Genomic DNA, 20,761 nt, shown 5'->3' with positions numbered 1-20,761 from the left:
CAACACCGAGGGCCTTTCACTCACTCACCGCAGGCAGGTTGGTGGTCTTTCCGTCTTCTACCGACTCCTCTCCGGCCTTGCTCCCCCAGCTCTCTCTGTGCTCTGTCCCCCCAATATTCCTTCAGGTCGCACAAGATCTGCCTGCAACCCTCTTATGGTTAAACTGCCAAAGTCTAGGCTCTCTGCTCACCTTCACTCTTTCATTCCCCTTTTCTCCCGCCTCTGGAACAAACTCCCCCACTCCCTTCAATCCCACTCCTCCCTCCAGGTCTTTAAAACAGCTGTTCACCACCATCTCTTATCTTCCCCCATCGAAAACCTTGATCTTTTCTACCCCCGGTAATTCACCCCAGAGTCCTTGCAGTGTTCATATGTTTTATTCCTCTCCCACCTCCCCCCAAGTCCTCCCGATGTCCCTGCTCTCAAATGTTGTGTTTGTGTCCTTCCCCCTCTTCCCCCTCTCTTTTGTGTCCTTCCCCCTCTCTCCCCATCTTGTCTGCCGCTCACCTTGTTTTTTGTGTTTTGTGTGTCGGTTTGTCTTTTTGTGTGATTAATGTTAGCTCTTTCACGAGCCTCGATCTTGTATACAAAAAAATAAAAAAATAAAAAAATAAAAAAAATGGTTGTTCCGATAGCTGGCAGAGATTGCAATCTTCCCTTTCTAAAAAGGATTTGAGTACAATCTCCACAGAACCTGATATTGATTGCATCTGGGAATATTTTCACAAAAGCCTACTTTCTCCCATGTCCCAATTTATCCCATCCCACCTGCAATTATCCTATGCATCTTCTCGGCCCTGGTATGCTGTATCCTGTGGAGAGGTAGTCATGGTCTGCAGCTTACTTTCTTGACATTGGAAGCTGTCTCAACTCAGGGCAGCTTCACTTCATTCTGTAGCACTCACAACGAGTGTATGTTCTTCCTGGGGCAAACCAGAAAAGACCATCTTGTAAATCTCAAGGCTGAACTCTCCAACCATCCAGCCAGCTTATTCCGCTAAGTCATGGTGGCACCTTGTCAAATCTGTCTGCAGTATATGCTCCCCCTCCATCCGCTTCCTCACCTCAAACAGCATTACTGCAGACTCAGACTGCAGACGGAATGTCTAAATTATGTTTTTTGCCTCCAACTTGCATGTATCCAACCCAATCCCATTCAGTCCTCATATTACACCCTTCAAACCCCCTGCTTAATGCACTGAGTATCCTTCTCACTAAAGAGGGTGAAGGAAGTTCGCTCCAGCCTTGCCCGTAGTTCGGTGAGGGGCCATGTTGTCAAATCCTGATTTGCCCTGCCTGGATCTCAGCAAACATCTCTCCCATCTACAGGAAGGGTGCAAAAACAAATTATATCAACTATAGACCAGTGAGCTTACTTCGAAAAAAAAAAAAAAAAGTCATGGAATCCTTCATTGCAGTTGATGTGAGGTCTTTCCTGTGTTCAGTCAGCCTGATCTTTGATCAGTTCAGCCTCCATCTTGGTCACTGAACTCTGAAACTGCTGCATCTCCTCCATCAGCAATAGCTGGAGTCCTTGAATCTCAGTCGAGAGGTCAAGACTATCTTGCTGGACATATCTTGGGCATTCGCTGCAGTCCGTCACCCTGCTTTGCTTGCGCGGCTCTCTTCCTATGGCATACAAAGCCGCCCACATGCCTGGTTTTCTGACTTCCTCCTCTCATGCATCCAATATGCTGCTATCAAGGGAACCTTCTTATTCCCTACCCCAGTGGAGATTGTAATTCCCCAAGACAGTGTCTTGGACCCAGTCTGTTCCTCATCTACATAAACGACCTCTCTGCTGCTCTGGATAAACCTCGATCCCTTTTGGCAAATGACTCCACTATGTTGTACAGAACCCGTATCCACAGCAACACAGACTGCAGCTGAGCAGACAATTATCACTCTCTGCTGATCTGGAGTTCATTGGATGCTTCTCTGATAAAAGGAGCATTTCCTTAGATCCGAGAAAATCTCACTGTCTGACCCTGTTGCTCCAGATAGATTATAAAACTAACCCATATATCTATCTATTTCCCTGGTTATCCACATGGAGGTTCAGTCTCTTCAGTCAGTCTTTAGGCCACACTATCAGCCACGACCTCTTCTGGACCAAGCAGATAACAAAGCTAGCCTTCCAAAGACAGCCGCAGATTGGGCATCCCCCGTCAATCCAGTTATTTCCTTATAAAATCAGAGATAATCATAATTTACAAGGTCTCTGTCCATAACTCAATGGAGAACTGCTCTCCGGGCCTATGGTCTGATGCAACAACATCACATAAATCTAATGCTCCCAACGTGAACAGAATTTCACATGAGACAGAAACACAAGGTCAGTGCTGTCACAACACAGAAGGGTCAGTAGTCTCTGTTTTTTTTAACCGCCTCTTGTCCGATATTGCGCTCCGCTCCCTCAGCTCTCTGTTCTCCGACCCTCCCCAGCAACTCCAGGATGCACCTGTTTTTTCCAGTAACCCCCTCTGGGTTAAACCTACAAAATCCAGGCTGACTACATGTATGCACTCTTTTCTTCCTAGCTTCTCCCATCTAAGAATCTATGCAGAAGGAGGCCATTCGGCTCATCAAAAGCTGCCAATACTAGCACAAGCTATGGTTGTTTGTCCGTGGCATATCCTTTTAAACGCCGAGTGTCAGTCAAGCAAGGACGTACCACTTTTAAAGTCTTTGGTATGACTCGGCCAGAGTTCCAACTACCAACCTACCAGACTTAGAGTGGACGCTCTAGCCATTACGCCTCCAAGTGTGGTTAATGTGGTTATGCCAGTCCAGACGTTTTCCCACTCTTCCCTTCAGGGCATCAAGCATGCAGTACAAAACCACCTCATGTAATCATCGATCATGACCCATGATCATTACTACCCACGTTAAACCTCTTAACCCTTCCTAACCTAACACTCTTACTCACCGCTGTTTTCAGTGTGTGCTCCCCTCCAATCTCTCTCTTCCGTCATTCCCTTGCCAGTTGTACCAAATTGTCGCCCCACTACCCCCACTGTCGGTTCAACCTTGCTCTTCAATGAACCTCATACCTGTAGAAAAGAAACCGATAAGTGAAAAGGACAATGATATATATTATCCTCATCCTTCCCTTTCTCCTAACTCTTCTGCAATCTCTGACACACTATGAACAGCTCTCCCTACCTCATCTTACCCTACCCCTCCCTCCCCTGTACCCGATGCTCCCCCTCCCTCTTCCTTAATGGTATGGACCTCAAACATCCGGGGCCTCCGCTCAAACCTGATTGATCTTTCCATACAGGTTGCTTCAGACAAACCAGCCTTCATCTGCTTAACAGAAACTTTCCTCCATCAAGATGTCTCTGATTCCTTAATATCTCTTCCTGGTTACTCCCTCCTCCGGCATGATAGACCTGAGCCTCGTCCTGGTGGTGGGGTTGCTATCTTTATTAAAAACTCTCTTCCTCACTTTCCTTGCACTGCCATCTCTGCACCCCACCCCCAAGAGTACCTCTGTCTACAGCTTCCTCTCCGTTCCCACCTTTGGTTCATATGTGTTCTGTAACATCCTCCAAACAGTGATGACTCCATTTACATCTCGCTGTCTGACAACATGGACCAACTTATATCCACTCATCCCAACTCTCTCTTCCTCATATGTGGTGACTTCAACAGTCATCATGCCAGCTGGCTGGGTGTGGGTTCCTCTCTTACCAGCCATGGCATCTCAGCAAAGGATTTCTGTGACTCATTGGGACTGACACAATCTGTCAATTTCCCGACCCGGATCTCAGTCAACGGAGTATCTTCTCTTCCAGACTTAGTTATGACAAACTTCCCTGCAAATGTTTGCTGTTCTTCATCTGCTCCAATCAGTTCTTCTGATCATATGCTTGTTAAAGTGGACATCTCTCTGACCATTCTCAGAGAGCCTCTTAATCGTCGATGAGTCTGGCATTTCACTCAGGCCGACTGGCACGATCTTCAAGCAGCCATCAATCATCTGGACTGGTCTCCCATCTCCACTGCCTCTGGCATCAACTCTTCCTGGGAATTCTTCCAAAGTAAACTGCTCTCTCTCATGCACAGATTTATCCCATCTTGTCTTCAGTTGTCTTACCCTTCCTGCCATCCATGGTACACTGAATCTTGTGGTGAGGAAGTTGCCCTGAAACAAATTGCCTTTGCCTCGTGGAAGCAAATCCAACGGAAGACAATCACAGTTCCTTTCACAAAGCTCGAAACAAGTGTGTGTCTACCCTCAGGAGAGCCAGGAAACAATATCTCTCTAGTCTCAAGACTGAACTCTCAAACCTGTCTCCCTCCTCCAAATCCTGGCAGTGTCTGGTCCAATCTGTTTCTGGTGTTTATTCCCCTTTCATCCCCTCACTTCCCTCAACCGGCTGCACTGCTGAATCCGCACGTGAAAAAGCTGAATGCCTCAACTCTGTGTTTGCCTCAAAATAATGTGTCCCAAACCCGGCCCTCTCTGTACCCACCTTAACTAGTCGTACGAAGTTGCTCCTGGACTCTGCGCCCTTCTCTCCTGGCAAGGTGGAAAAATTCCTGTCAAACCTCGACTCTGATTCTGCAATTGCACCAGATGACATCAGCCCACGGGTCCTAAAATCCTGCTCAGCCGCTCTATCTCACCCTCTCTCCGTTCTCTTCACCCTTTCTTTTGCTCAAGGTCATCTGCCATCTGCTTGGACATCGGACAACATTACTGCTCTACAGAAAAAAGGTGCAGAAACAGATCCTTGCAACTATAGACCAATCAGCCTGCTCCCAATCATCAGTAAGGTCATGGAATCCATCATTGCTTCTGAGATCAAATCCTTCCTCTTCTCCAATGGCTTGATCTCGGAGCATCAATTTAGATTCAGACCAGTTCACTCTACTCTGGAGATGCTGCTTCTGCTGTCTCTTCAATGGATGGAGGTCCTCAATGTCAAACAGGAAATCAGAGCTGTCTCGCTTGACATATCTCGTGCCTTCAATACGTTCTGGAACCCCGCCCTGCTCACCAAACTCTCCTCGTTTGGTATCCATGGAAACCTCCACACATGGCTTGCAGGCTTCCTTTCTGGTGGCAGCCAATGTGTGGCCCTGAATATAATTCTCTCATCTCCCCTTCCTGTTCAGGCTGGAGTTCCCCAAGGCAGTGTTCTGGGCCCTGTGCTTTTTCTGGTCTTCATTAATGATCTCTCTGGCTCTCTGGAAAATCCTATCTGTTTGCTGATGACTCCACTCTCTGCCGCTCCATATCTCAACCATCAGATCAGCAGGCAGCAGCCTCTTCACTCTCTGCAGACCTGGGCAATATCACAAACTGGTCAAACAAGTGGAACATGTCTTTCAATCCTGACAAATCTCACACTTTCACTTTGTCTCTCCGAAAATACCGACTGGACAACCCTCCCATCTACTTTCTGAACAATCCTCTTGAAGAAGTTCTGTCACTCAAGCTTTTGGGTCTCACTATCTGCCATGATCTTTCCTGAGGAAACCACATTTCCAAGCTGGCCTCCAAAGCCAGTCACCGACTGGGCATCTTCCGTCGTGTGAGGTCCTTTCTGGGCACTTCTGAGCTCCTCACCACATACAAAGCTTTCATCCGCAGCTCAATAGAATACTGCTCTCTGCTCTGGGCTGGTGCTCCTGCCTCACACCTAGCTCAGCTTCAAGCGGTTGAAACCAAAGCATTCAGCATCACTTAAAAAAAAAAAAAAAACACCTTTAGAGGCCATTTTTCCCCGCAAGCGGGGGTTGGCCTTTTTCGGGAACTGTGGTTGTTGTTGTTTTTCGGTCCCCTTTTTTGAAGCAATGTTTTACGGCCGGATGCCCTTCCTGACGCCAACCCTTTTTGCCGCTTTTGCTTTTGCAGCATCACTTAGAGGGGTCAATATATGGTTGAACCCCAAACAAATTGATACAAAAGGTTTTTCAATGGATTCTGGTACCATTGGGCATGCTAAATAATACTAAAAATCTAGTAACATCTGACTTCCGGAAAGGGGTCATTTTCAAGATGGCGTCCAAGATGGCCGCCGGGAGCTTAAAATGGCCATATCTCAATTATTATTCAACCTAGAAAGGTGGTTTTGGTGTCTAACCCTAGGTTTTAGGGCCCAAGCAATCCAATTGAATCAATAAAATTACCATGATCAGTTAATTATTTATTGACAAGTCCAAGATGGCATCCCAAGGTGACATCCTGATCCACTAAAATGGCTCTGTCGAATAGTAGTCAACCTAGAGAGATATTTTCAGGGTGTATACCTAGGTTTAAGGCACCCAGGAAATCATTAAAATTACTTAAATAAGCACAAAGTAATCAGGTAATCCAGTAAGCCAGGTTTACCAGCCCATTAGGCATTTGTTGTCTTATACAGTTCGTCGCTATTCATCGTCATCCTTCGACTCACCAGCTAATGAACCAAGTGTGTGTTTCAGATTGGAGATAAGAGTGTAATGTGTCTACACCACTGCCACCTGTGACTCCAGTCCACAGTATTCAGTGATCATTCCAGACAAAGGTTTGTACAAAGCTTGAGAGGTTATGGCAAGGGACAGACTATTTTATATTGGGGAGGGGGGGGGGGGGGGGGGAGGGACTGAAAAATCTGACAAACAATTTATTTTCATCTCAAAAGGAATAAGTATATTATTTGGTACATGTATGCATAAACAAAATCCATATTTTTTAAATATTTCCAAAAGAAATGTACACAACTTGTGGAAGTATGACTTACGTCTATCGTCTACTTACCTGACTCGTCTATCCATTACGATATGGACTACCAGGTACTACTGCCTGTGGACCGTGCCAACTTGAAGAATGTGACAATCCACATAAGTTTCTTCCAGAGGAGTCGGAGGATGACGATGAATAGCGACTAACTGTATAAGACAGCAAATGCCTAATGGGCTGGTAAACCTGGCTTACTGGATTACCTGATTACTTTGTGCATATTTAAGTAATTTTGATGATTTCCTGGGTGCCTTAAACCTAGGTATACACACTGAAAAATCTCTCTAGGTTGACTACTATTCGACAGAGCCATTTTAGTGGATCAGGATGTCACCTTGGGATGCCATCTTGGACTTGTCAATAAATAATTAACTGATGGTAATTTTATTGATTCAATTGGATTCATTGGGCCCTAAAACCTAGGGTTAGACACCAAAACCACCTTTCTAGGTTGAATAATAATTGAGATATGGCCATTTTAAGCTCCCGGCGGCCATCTTGGACGCCATCTTGAAAATGAACCCTTTCCGGAAGTCAGATGTTACTAGATTTTTAGTATGTTATTTAGCATGCCCAATGGTACCAGAATCCATTGAAAAACCTTTTGTATCAATTTTTTTGGGGTTAGGTGAGTTTTTGTTCGTATATTGACCCTCCTCCTCATCAGGTACTACTGCCTCTAGTACTGCCTCTACTACCATCAGGTACCTCATCAGGTACTACATCATGTTGTCTGTGCACCCCTCTAAATGGAATCTCCTGCGATGAAGCTGATTCTGAGGGCCTTTCTCTCTCTCACCGCAAGCAGGTAGGTGATCTTTCTGTCTTCCACCGACACCTCTCCAGCCTAGCTCCCCCAGCTCTGTCTGTGCTCTGCCCCCAAATATTCTACCAGCAACCAAGCAACACAAGATCTGCCAGCAACCCTCTTCTAGTGAAACTGCCAAAATCAAGACTCTCTGCTCACCTTCACTCCATCATTCCTCTTTTCTCCCACCTCTCGAACAAACTCCCACACTCTCTTCAATCCCTCTCCTTCCTCCAGGTCTTTAAAACAGCTGTTCACCACCATCTCTTGTCTTCCCCCATCCAAAACCTTGATCTTTTCTACCCCCATTAAAACACCCCAAATCCACCTCTTTCAATCCCCAACTTCTTTCCTAAAATTCCTAGAAGTGTTCATTTGCTTTATACCGTGTACCCCTCCCTCTCCCCACAGCCCTCCTCCTTCCACAGATCTACCGACGTCCCTGTTCTCTGCTGTTTTTGTGCTTGTGTGCTTCCCTCTCTTTCCCCCTCTTGTCTCCCGCTCCCTTCATTGTATGTTTTATGTGTCTGTGCATGTTTTCATGTTCAATGTGTTAGCTCTTACATGAGCCTCGATTCTGTATACAAAAAATAATAATAATAAAAAATAATAATAATAATAATAAGTAAGAGTTAAAATGACAAATGGTACAGACAGAGATTTCTTACCCTTCCAGTTGCAAAGAAAATAATGAGGAAAGCAACAAATGTTGCGATAAGGATCATCAAGAGGAAACAAACGAGTGGATACTGTTGATTGAGCCAAGTGTATTGCTCGTACTGCTGTCTTCTCCAATCTCCCCTTGATGAATCTGGACTTGTCTCCAAAATGTACTTCTTCCAGCACATGATTGGGTTTGTTTCGTCAGTGCTGGGCTTTTTGATGAAACACAGCTACTCAAAGCAGGTAGTTTCCAACACCAGTGTGGTAGATTTGCGGAAGAACTTTGTGAATTAGGCTGAAGTTAATGGAATGGAACAGCCCAGTTCAAAAGTAATTGTCTTTGTCGTCTGGGTTACACGAGGAGCATTTTCTTTAAACAAGACAAGGCTTGTCACGTAAGGTATTTCATTGGCATGGATTTTCTTGAAGGAACTTGTTTTAAATGAGATCTTGGCCAAAATGCATCCACAGGCCTCAGGTACTCTTCGTTCCACTGTTTTGTTCTGTTCCACAAAACAAGACAGAAAGAAATGATAAATCAATAATAATTCAAAAATTAAATAAATAAATAATAATAGCATCATATTCAATACCATTCATAATCTTTAGACCCTTTTCAGATACTTTAGATCCCCTTAGACATGTATGTGTTTTAAAGATTAGACCCTTTAGACCCTTTAGACACTAACTACTATTGGACCGTACCTTTTAGACCTTTCGACCTTTGGACCATCTAGTCTAGAACCTTTTAAGCACACCACACAAACATCTAGAGCCGAATTTCCCAAAGGCGTTTAAGAGTTAGACGCGTGTAGAATCGCTAATCGTGCGATGATTACCCGTTAAAAGTTAATCGCCAATCGCCAGAGTGTTTATCTAATGCTTGATGAAAGGCTAATCACAAGCGTTTAATTTTAAAAAATAAGTGTTTACATGTCGGCTGGGACATGTTTAAAAGTGCGTTTAAGGCCTTCAAACAAGAATTATGTAAAAATGGACCTGTATTTGTTCAACCTGTATTTTAAAATATCTTGTATTCCAAAAAATAAAAATAAAAACAATTTAAAATATCTTGTAGACCTGTATTTGTACTATCATATACTATCTGGCAGTTTAAGTTACCTTTAGAACAACTATAAGAGTATGGAAGGAGTGGAAAGACATCCCCAGATCTGTATCTATATATATAAAACAGTGTGTGTGTGTGTGTGTGTGTGTGTGTGTGTGTGTGTGTGTGTGTGTGTGTGTGTGTGTGTGTGTGTAATGTTACCGATAGACTCCGAAACGGAGAGGCTCACGTACTTGATATTTGGCACAGACATGGCCATTGAGCCTGGGAAGAACATGGCCGACCTAAAAATTTATTTCATAATATTTTTTTACCATATTTTTACCTCAGCGCATTTCAGCGAGGAATATTATGCATGAATCTGACCGGTGGCAGAGCAGCGCGCTGATTCGCTCAGAGCGATCACGTGATGTTCATTGCCGCCATTAACTCAGGTACGCGTTCGCACGTATTTCAGAGCAAAAAGCGATTGCGTTTTGCACATTTCAGCGAGAAACATTGCCATTCACACCACATAGGGTTTTTTTTCTTTCATCTTTAGATCCATATTTTTTTTCAGCGAGGAATATTATACACGAAATCTGAATCGGTGGCAGAGCAGCGCGCTGATTCGCTCATTCGCGCTCATTGATGACGATCACGATCACGTGATGACGTGATCACGAATGATGTTCGTGACGCGATCACGTGATGTTCCTTGCCGCCAGAAACTCACAGCAAGTAGCATAGATTTTAGCATAATTAGCATTTAGCATGATTTAGCATGATTTAGCATAGATAGTAGCATGTTTCTATCCACCGGAGCGAGGTGAAACACCTCTCAGGTTGAAATAATGTGAGTTATTCCATTCCCGCCGCCAGTTGGCTTCACTTTTCACGGAGTATGAGCGTTCTATATATTTTCAATTCAGTGCGCCCGACTCGCTCACGTACTTGATTTGTGGCATAGACATGGCCATTGGGCCTTCACGGTGTAATTTGTGCGAGGCTTTTGTCCGAGTGAGCTTGAGTCGAGAGGGCGAATGTACGGGTTGGGAATGTACGGGTCTCCCTTCCCCCATCCGGCAACGCCGGTACTGGAGGGTGTCACAGGATCGGTGAGTCTCCAAAATCCACTTCGTGCTGTTGCGAAGATTCAGGACGATGTCGCGATTGTTGTGCTGCTCTCAGACCATGAGAACTGCAACGTCATTGTTGACTGGCCCTCCCCTTCCCTCCCCCTTCCCCCCCCCCTCCCTTCCCCCTCCCCCTCCCCCCTCCCCCCTTCCCTTTTCCCCTTCCCCCTCCCCCTCCCCCCCAGCCGCATATCCCACACTCCCAGGGGCATATCCCACACTCCCAGGGGCATATCCCACACTCCCAGGGGCATATCCCACACTCCCAGGGGCATATCCCACACTCCCAGGGGTATATCCCACACTCCCTTTCACTCCAAAACTGAGTCGGTGGTACCTGTAAAACCCACGATGTGTGTTGATGGCAAGATACTTTTTCGAATTCTCGTCCAAGCGGAGCTGTTGATAGGCGGATTTGAGATCGGGTTTCGTAAAAGTCTTGCCTCCCGTGAGACGAGCATAGAGGTCTTCGATCCTCGGGATTGGATATTTATCCAATGAAGAACACTTGTTCACGGTCATTTTATAATCTCCACATATGCGGATGGACTGGTCCGATTTTATGACCGGAACGATGGGCGCCGCCCATTCGGCGTACTGGATTTGCTCGATGATCCCCAGATTTTCAAGATGATCCAGTTCCTTGTCAATCCGCTCCCGCAAGGCGAAAGGGACTGGGCGAGCTCTGCAAAATATAGGATTGGCATCCCGGTCAACCCTGAGTTTAGCCGTATGTCCTTTCAAGGTTCCAAGCTCATCCTTGAAGACATCCGGGTACGTATCCAGCACATTTTTGAGTGTGTATGCTGCGGTAGGAGAAACGTTGGCTGCCCGGAGTTGATGAATGCTTTTCCACGTCAGTTGAATTATGCTCAACCAGTTCCTGCCGAGTAAGGAAGGGCCCTTTCCAGGAATGACGATCAGGGGTAGGTGAAACTCACGGTTATCGAAGCCCACTGTGACGTCACATGTACCGCAGGGAACAATCTTCTCACCTGTATAGGTGGAGAGTCCATAGGTAGTAGGTTTCAGGTGGGGTCGGTCAGCATCACTCCACAGGTTTGTGAAAACAGCATGGCTGATGAGTGAGACAGCCGCACCAGTGTCGACCTCCATTTGCAATGGTCGATTGTTGACGACAACAGTGGCAAGAAGAGGGTCCCGCCTATGGTGAGAATCAATATGAAGCAGGTCATACGATTCTGAGTTGTCGGAAACAGAGCTCACCTGGTCAAGCTCAGGTTCCTCCGAACCGATAAACTGATGAATCTTGTCAGCAGCTTTTCCTTTTCCCGATTTGCGAGTGATGCAAGCTGGAGCAATATTGCCAGTTTTCGAAAAAAAATGGCAGGTGGCATCTTTGAACAGACACGTCTCCGGAGGGTGCTTTCCGTTGCACCGAAAACATTTGTTGTGGGTTTGAGACTGCACTGGCTTCTGACGAGGAGCCTTGTTCCAACGTTGTGGCTGAACATGATCCAACCGATTCACAGCAGGGCTGGTACCAGACGAGCGAGTGGCACCGATGCTTGTAGCGTTGCGTTCAGCACTTTCCATGGAAATGGCGGTGTCTCTGGCATTTTGGAACGTCAGTCTTCTCTCAGCAAGCAGGCGTCTACGAGTGCGGTCATCGGACATGCCAACCACCAGCAAATCACGAAGCATGTCATCGATCGTGTCCCCAAACTCACACAGATGTGACAGTTTTTTGAGGTGTGCAATGAAGTCTGCGATCGACTGACCTTGCTGCTGTCTGCACATGTAAAAATTAAACCGACACAGGATGACTGAAGGAGATGGGTTGCAATGTTCCTTCAGTTCAAAGCGGCCTTGAGCTCTGCATACGTGAGCTCCTGGATTGTCCGAGGCCGAATCGGGTTTTTAACGAGTGTGAACGTCTCACCTCCGCAAACGGACAGGAAGACGGCCTTCATCCGGCCTTCGGTCGCGATGCCGTTCGCCTCAAAGTAGAAAGACAACCGCTCGGAATACGTGTCAAAATCCCCCTCATCGATATGGCCGAATTCGATGGTCGAATTCATCGATATGGCCGAAAGAAGTCATGGTCTAGATGTTTATCCTCGTCGCCACGTAAGGTATCTCGACAAACTATGATCGATTGTAGTACCCGTTTATTCACTCTGCCGACACAGGCCCGATTCACCTCAGCGCCATCCGAGCTGGGGCGTAACTTCCGGAAAAAACGGAAATAAACTAACCGGGTGTCACGGTGTAGGGATACAACGGTGAATATTTTCAGCTTCATACATGACAATTTCGTAAATGGCATCAGCTCGATTGACTATATGGAACATATAAAGGTATAGCTGTGTTTAACTTTAGGGTGCTGAAGATTTTTTTTGTCAAACTGTCATGCATACACATCCAAAAGATCGGAGATCAAATACCAGGTTTTGTTAAAGGCTTGTATTATTTTACGCTATCAGAGTACCAATCCTATGGGCGATCTTGTTCGAAGCATGCAACACACGTTCTTTGGTCACGTACCTTTATTTGGGCGGTGTATAGGCAACTGACAGCTCCCTCAATCGCTCCCGGAACTAGATTTAAAAAAAATAACAGGTTAGATGCGTGAAGCAAAAACCTGCCTGTTGCTTATAATTCAAAACACCTCACTGCACTGGAAAACGTGGGAATGGGAATACTGTACAGTTAAGGGTGGGATTTGTAATACCTTCTCCCACCTGGAAACGGCGCTCGCTACACGATACACATTTACATCGGGAATTTGCATGTTCTATGCCCCTCCCCTAAGATCACCAGCAAAGATAAAAATACACCTTTGTACTACTTGGGGTCATGCTGCTACTACAACTCAGAACAACCGAGTAAAAACTCAACATCTCCCACGTGAGACTCATTCGCACATCTTGCCAAAATTTGAGCGAAGGAGACAAACACTGTCGCCTGACGCCATTACAGGACTGCTTTCTTATGCGCATGCGCACCCCTCACTGCGTCATCACGTCATTCAACACAATACGTACTGCATACATATTTACATAGGGAATTTGCATGTTCCATGCCCCTCCCCTAAGATCACCAGCAAAGATAAAAACACACCTTTGCACTAATTGGGGTTATGCTGCTACTACAACTCAGAACAACCGAGTAAAAACTCAACATCTCCCACGTGAGACTCATTCGCACATCTTGCCAAAATTTGTGAGTACGTGTGTGTGGTATTGGGAGTTATGTGACTATTAATGATGGACCAGAAACGATGAGCCGCAACCAGTAGTGACGAGCGAGAAGGCTGGTGAGGAAATGGAAGGGAGACGCTGTTAAACGGTTGAGCTGATGTACCTGTGTGTCTGCTACCTTACTATACAACCGTGTGTTCACCGAATACATTACATAAGTGTGCTCTGTATACAGTCTGCTTACACAGAACAAACGTTGGACACAACCCAAAAGGCATGATCTATATTCTATAGTCTATTCAACACCTCGACCATCTATCTACCTGTACTCTCACAGAGCGTCAGTGCTGCTTAAGCAGTTTCGTGGCAAGGGTTATACACTGGGTGGTTTGCCGTTGCCTTCCTAGCAGTAGTTAGGGTAGGAATTTGTTATTTGTTCATGGTGCCGGAGATAGCTTGCCGACTCTTCACGAAGGACACCATAGGACCTTCCATCACCATGTCTACCAACAGAAATGCGGAACATGGGACACACACCGTGCATGCACACCTTGATGACACGCTACCTGTGAAATACCGGGATGACAGTTTATAGGTGGGTCAGGATTCGAACCAAAGATTGATAGCTTAGAGAGGCAATCCTGCCAGCCCCAGCAAACCATACTGCACATGTAATGACTCATTTTTCCATTAATGTTCGTGTACTGTGGTTTGCCCTCAACAATGAGCGAAGTTCTCTCCCCTCATGGAAAAATCTAGAAATTTTCCACCAACCCCCACATTTGATTTCACAATGTCTGCTTTTCCCGATATTTTGGTAGCGAATTTATAACCTGCTGTGTCAAACAATTCTTTGAAACGATAGTTATAGTTGAGTGTGAAAATAAGTAAATAACTACAGTTATAGTTGTGTAAAAATAAATAAATAAATTCGTAAAACTACTGTAGAACCAAATTCAAAACTTTCGATTTTTAAAAAATTTAACTGATCTTAGAGTAAAGAAACTCCATGGAAGTTCAGTGTTGGCATTCCTTCAATCAACCAACAAGGTGTTGTGATTCTTTTAGTTACGGTTAGGGAGTGCCTGACAAAGCGGCTACCTGTATTAGAATCCGGATTAGTGATTGGAAACAGAATGGCTGTGAGTGGGACGACGTTAGTCATGTGGTCGCTCAAGGATCGACGCCAAGATTGTTATTATTTAGAAGAAGTCAGGAAAAAAAAATTATATTAAAAAAAAACAGGTAATGATGGAATTCCCAAAAAACAACCAAACAAGTTAAAAAAGGAATGACAAGGAATGAATGACACCACAATCCTTTTATGGATTGACATCGCGACATATTTTGACGTTTTTCTGTCAATCGCACATAAAACTCTACCATATAAGAGAAGATGTCTGTCTGTGTGTGTGTGTGTGTGTGTGTGTGTGTGTGTGTGTGTGTGTGTGTGTGTGTGTGTGTGTGTGTGTGTCACCATTTTTCTCAGAGATGGCTGAACGGATCTTCGTCAAACTTTCAGAGGTTCATCAGTGAGTGCCTGGAAGTGTTTTAGGGCCCCCCAAAAAAATTATGAAAAAAAAAAATCTTTTTTTTGGAGTGAAAAAAAAAAATATCGCTCGATCGTGCCGAAGCCTTTTTAAATTAATGACAGTTATATACAAGTACACATTCGCACAAATAAATACAAAACAATCACCAGACATTTGAATACAAATACATCAAACAATTCCGGAAGTGTACGAAGTTGGTCGTATGGCTTCTTCTTAGTCTTGATCGGAATCACCCACCAGCATATATATGAACCCCCTTCCTCTTTGCTTCCCTCCTCCCCCCTCCCCTCCCCTTCCCTCCTCCCCTTTCCCCCCACCCCCTTCCCCCTTCCACCCCTCCTTCCCCATTCCACCCCTCCTTCCTCCCCACCTTCCCCCCCTCCTTCCTCCCCCCCCCCCCTTCCCCCCTCCCTCTGGGAGGGAGAGGGAGAGAGAGGAGGGAGAGAAGGAGAGAGATGTAGGGGAGAGAGAGTAAAAGAGAGGGAGGGAGAGAAGGAGAGAGAGGGGGAGAGAGAGAGGGAGGGAGAATGAGAGAGAGGGGAATGAGGAGGGAGGAGGGGTGAGGGAGAGAGAGGAGGGAGAGAGAGGGCGGAGAGGAGGGAGAGGGAGTCAGTGACAGAGAGAATGAGAGAGAGGAACGGGGTGAGAGGGGAAGAGAGAGAGAGAGAGAGAGAGAGAGAGAGAGAGAGAGAGAGAGAGAGAGAGACAGACATGGGAGAGACTGACAGAAAGGGAGGTAGAGAGATAGTGTAGCAGCATAACAAACCTGTTGTGCATTTTGTGATACAAGCACCAAATTTGGCACAAATGTACATTAATATTGTTACAGACGTGGCTTGGATGTTATTTACCGAGCGGTTTTATGGTATGACCACGTCTGCACAAGTTACCCCGATTGCACCCGGGGTTGACTAATCGCGCTATGCTAGACCAATGAAGGAAAAAGAAGACACACGGCTGGAATTAATACGACACGACACCAGGGATACGGTTCTCAAAGGTTGTTATTACAATAATGCGGAAGGTTTAGATTACAGGGACAAGAGGGAAACATAGGAAGGTGGGCACTTAAACACACTTATATTAACCCCAACGGACGACAGATAAACGGGACAAGGCTCACTCACACGGGGTTTGATTGCAACGAAAGCGGGTAGCGATCGCTCCAGGTGCACCTGGAGCTCAGGGCAGGATCACGTACGGTCCAGTTTAAGAGATGCGGTGGAGGTATTGCAGCGCTCGAGGGGTGGCGACTTCTCTCTCCAGGCTGGGGGCGCATCTGTTTCAGCGCTCGCAGGTCCGTCTTTTTCCAGCTGGGGGCGAATCTCACGTCACGTCCGGCAAGCGGCTGCGTATATCCGGCGGGGAGTGACACGCCCTCGGCTCGTTAGCTCCGCCTCGTGGAATCGGCACGTTGCTTCTCATTGGGTGCGTGCGGGGGGGGTTACTGGCTCCGCCCCTGACGAGGAGCTGACAGCCAGCCCCTTCGGGGTAACCCCGTGGAGCGCATGGTCTGGAGCTAATCGAGCCGGTGTGAGGACGCATCCTCCCCCGCTCCGCCGCCATCTCCTCTGTTGTTGTTGTAATTGTTGTTGTAGTTGTTGTTATTGTTGTTGTTTGGGGAAGAAGATGGGAGGAGGTATGGGAAAGGTCCTAAACTCACTACTGATGCCATATAATCACATTCTGGTGCAACGAAGAGTCATAATTAATGGAGACGAGGCCTTAACTGACATAGAATAAGAATAACTAGGAAGATGTCCGAAAGTTGTCTACGTGTGGTGCGGTGGACCTGGGCACGACATTTAATGGGGGAATAAGGGGAAGGTCGGCTCTACTGATTGTTATTTACATGCAATGGGACTAGGGAATGGGGGATCGGGGAAAGTTGGGGAGTATTGGAGAAAATAGGGGAATATTTACAAGCGGATATGGAGGCCAAATTCCATATTCGCAACATTGCACCCTTCTCTACCCTCGGGGCGTCCCGACCCGATAAATTTTTACCTACTTTAGTGTGGCACGCAATGTAGTTCCCTCTACTATTAACTCTACCCTGAGTGCGACAGTTTTACAGATATTCACAAATGAGTAAATATGTCCCCCTGCGACGTTGCACCCTTCTCCTCACAGAAACACACCCACAGGATAACCGAATCCGGAAAGAATTCGCAAACTACACATACAGCCGGTAGGGAGCATTATTTACAAGACTACGCTGCTATTTACACTACGATCCAGGACCTGTTTTTGGAGGAACACATGCAGATGTTATGCATAGAGAGAGCGCGCTTGCCAACATCGATACACCAACCCACGAGTGCTCTGTGGCCGACGGCCTTTAATAACGTGCAGAGCACCCTTCCCGAGCATCAACAGCACCACCCCACCACCAATCGGTGCAGTCACCATTGTTCAATGATTAAAAATAAATGCGACAACCCCTAACCCTGCAGGTGTCTCTTGCTCTTCTTGTGGTGCACTTGGTGTCAACTAAAAGTGGTTCACCTGTATGGCATAGGTGCCACGTTGACCCATAGGTCCATCCACGGGTGGTGCTTGGCCGCAAAAGAACTACGGTCCATTGTGGGTGGCCACCAACATTGCGGTCCATATGGTGTATCGATCCAGGCAGCAAGCAGCGAAAGTGCAGGCCCACAACTGCGTAGCCAGCACCTCTCTCTCCTCTCTCTCTACCCCAAAGCCAGATCCTCGGAGGTGGGAGACAAAAGAATAAACAAGTGAGTAAGGTGGTAAGGGCGCAAAAGTGCACGCAATGTAAGGTGATGCACACTGGGGGCACATGGGAACCAGGTGAGACAGGTACGTTCCTATCGTACGCCCCCCCCCCCCCCCCACCAGGTAACCTACATGGCCCCTCCCTTACCCCTTACTGTATCCACAAAACACAACACTACCCATAAACATCTACTTTACAAATCGACAAACATCCCTACTGTCTTCCCCGTTCCTCCCATAAACCAAATTCGTCTTCTCTCCCTCCTAACCAATCAAATTTGCCATTTTCAACTCTCATCAAAATTTGCCATCTCCAACTGCACATCAAAATTTGCCATCACCAATTCATCATCAGTCCCTCCTAAGGAGGGAGAGATGGAATCACCCCAATGTCTCATCCACGTCGTGATGCGTCTCACAATCCTCACAGCAATTCATCTCCTGCAACAAAACAAAGAAAACACAGGTGTGGAGTCATCATCATCACCACAGGTAAGTGGCTGCGTATGGTGCGACAGGTTCATCAATCCTAACTATTTTCTAAATGACTTTAACAACTTTACACTACCCGGGGTCTCTCTCCGGCCAAACCATTGGCCCTCTTACACTATGGGTTCTAAAAACCAATTCCCATTGGCCAAACTGTGGTGCTCTTCAATTTGGGGTCTCACTCCCCCGATTCATCTCCCGGTGCCCTCGTACAATTTCTGGGCTGCGACGTGTACCTCTCCCAGTGGGTCTACCCACCTGCACACCTCCACCACTGCAGTTGCCTCCGAGCTTACCTGCCCCTTACCCTAACCTAACTAACTGGGGCAGGCCCTCTGGCACTCTCCCCACTCGGTGCCCTCTCTGGCACTGGGCTACCCGGGTCCGTCCTCCGGATCCTCGGGCCCCATCCACAACTCTACCGGCTCCCAGAGCCCACCTGCGGCCTCACCTGGCCGACATCCTCACAGTGGTGGAGTGCCCAACCAACTACACACACTAACAGGCTACACGCCCAGCCATTTCCACAACACTAATGCACCCATTCACAACACCATTCTGCAACCGCACCACAAATGCCAATATCCATCCACAATTTACCTGCACCCTCTACCTAACACTTACACTACCCGCCCCGGGTGCTCGTGAAAGGGGTCCACTCTTCCCCCATCCACACCTTCGCACCATGCACACCACTCCGTACCACTCACTCCAACTTTCTCCACACACCTGTACTTGCACACCTGTGCTCTCACACCTGGTGCCACCGGCACCCTTCTCTCCCCAAGCGCATTCGCGCTGATCCACACACTCACTACTCATACACTGCTCCACACACCTGTCCAATTGCACACCTGTGCAATCACACCTGTTCCATCCTCACACACACGGCATCATCTCAGCTAACTACTCCCTTCTGAAACTTGCGCTTCCCAGTCGTCCCTTGAAACTATTGCGCTCCCACGTCATTATCATCCATACTAATCTACCTGCGTCCCCACTACAGGTATCAGTCACTAACTAAACTTAACGTTACCTAATGTCATCTTCTAGATCCCTACACACCATATCCTAACCCACCCGGGCTAGTTTTCACTGCCATACACCCCATAAGCTATTGCTCCTTTGCCCCACCACATGGGAAGGATGGTGGATTTGCCATCCCACCACATCGGGGGTCTCTCACTATCAATTTTGCACGTCAAATTTCAACAAATTAAAAATTTGCCAATCACCGTACCAATCATCAAATTTCGCCTTTTTCTAATTTCGGGGCCGAAACACTATCATCACCCGTCTACTTATTACATCCTCTCGGTGCGCCAATTCACGTCTGAAGCTCGGCTTCGTAAAGCCAAGCAATGGATGCTGGTTGTTTTGTGCCTGCGGCTGGATGCGTCCGGCACTCGGTGCAGGGACGGGGGCTTACCCGGGCCGAGATCCCATGCATCACCTCGGCGTGGAGCCATCCAATGTCCCGATCTCGACCTGCCGGCACGTCTCAACAAAACGTGGTCGCCATGACGACCCTTTCTATCGGGCTGCCAGCTCCGCCTAGTGGAGCCTGGACGCGGCCGTTCAAAGCGAGGCCCGGCACGCACCGAGGGCCTGCTTCGGCTATAAGTCGTTCTAAACTCTATCCCGTCTAACGTCGATGCTTCACCTGGACGCTTACACCCCGCAGCCCGTTCCTTGCTCACACATCCAGCCGTGCCCATGCTCCTCGTACCTTTCCTTACACACCCAGGTACACTCATTCCACTCACAGCCTTGGTCACACACCTGACCACCGAACACTTTGGCACACACTCGTTGGTAGCACACCTCACCAATACACCTCTTCGCGCCCCCTCCTCGGTCACCTCCTCTGTGACAATCACAGGTGTGCTCTCATTCGCACACCCAACCACGTGCCTCACCACCAACTCCAGCGTGCATTCCCACTCACGCTCTACCATTCCAGGTGTGCATCCTTCCATCCCAGGTGTACATCCTCGCTCACCTGTCACAACTAACTCACGCTCCATGTCACTCTCACTACTTTCACCTCCATTCCTGACAGCGCACTCACCCTTACTCTTGACAGCACACTCTTTCCCCATGCACCTGTCCGTCACACACCTTTCTCGCGCACACTCTCCCGTTACACCCTCTGTAACACTCACCACAGCTGTGCATTCTTCCTTGCCTTTGACAGCGCACTCTTTCCTCATGCACCTGTCCGTCACACACCTTTCTCGCGCACACTCTCCCGTTACACCCTCTGTAACACTCACCACAGGTGTGCATTCTTCCTTGCCTTTGACAGCGCACTCTTTCCCCATGCACCTGTCCGTCACACACCTTCCTCGCGCACACTCTTGCGTTACACCCTCTGTAACACTCACCACAGGTGGACACTCTTCCTTACTTCTGACAGCGCACT

At 47.2% G+C, this 20,761-nt stretch overlaps 1 protein-coding gene across 7 annotated transcripts in view; it reads right to left on the bottom strand.

Annotated features, from left to right (window-relative positions):
• Nucleotides 1-20,761, bottom strand: part of LOC137421238 (adenylate cyclase type 2) — a 298,504-nt gene that overhangs the window by 182,573 nt on the left and 95,170 nt on the right. For 4 of the 7 annotated variants that reach the window (XM_068107099.2, XM_078771680.1, XM_068107097.2 and 1 more), the window contains one exon: nt 8,213-8,710. In XM_068107099.2, the coding sequence (XP_067963200.2) occupies nt 8,213-8,392 (180 nt within the window). In that variant the 5' untranslated portion in view covers nt 8,393-8,710. Of the gene's footprint in view, nt 1-8,212; nt 8,711-12,899; nt 12,953-20,761 lie in introns of those variants that run through there. The other 3 variants (XM_078771679.1, XM_068107098.2, XM_078771681.1) reach the window with 2 other exon arrangements.

Source organism: Myxine glutinosa, chromosome 2, assembly GCF_964187855.1.
Source record: "Myxine glutinosa chromosome 2, kmMyxGlut1.1, whole genome shotgun sequence".
Classification (NCBI taxonomy): domain Eukaryota; kingdom Metazoa; phylum Chordata; class Myxini; order Myxiniformes; family Myxinidae; genus Myxine; species Myxine glutinosa.
This window is presented reverse-complemented; position numbering and strand designations above follow the sequence as displayed.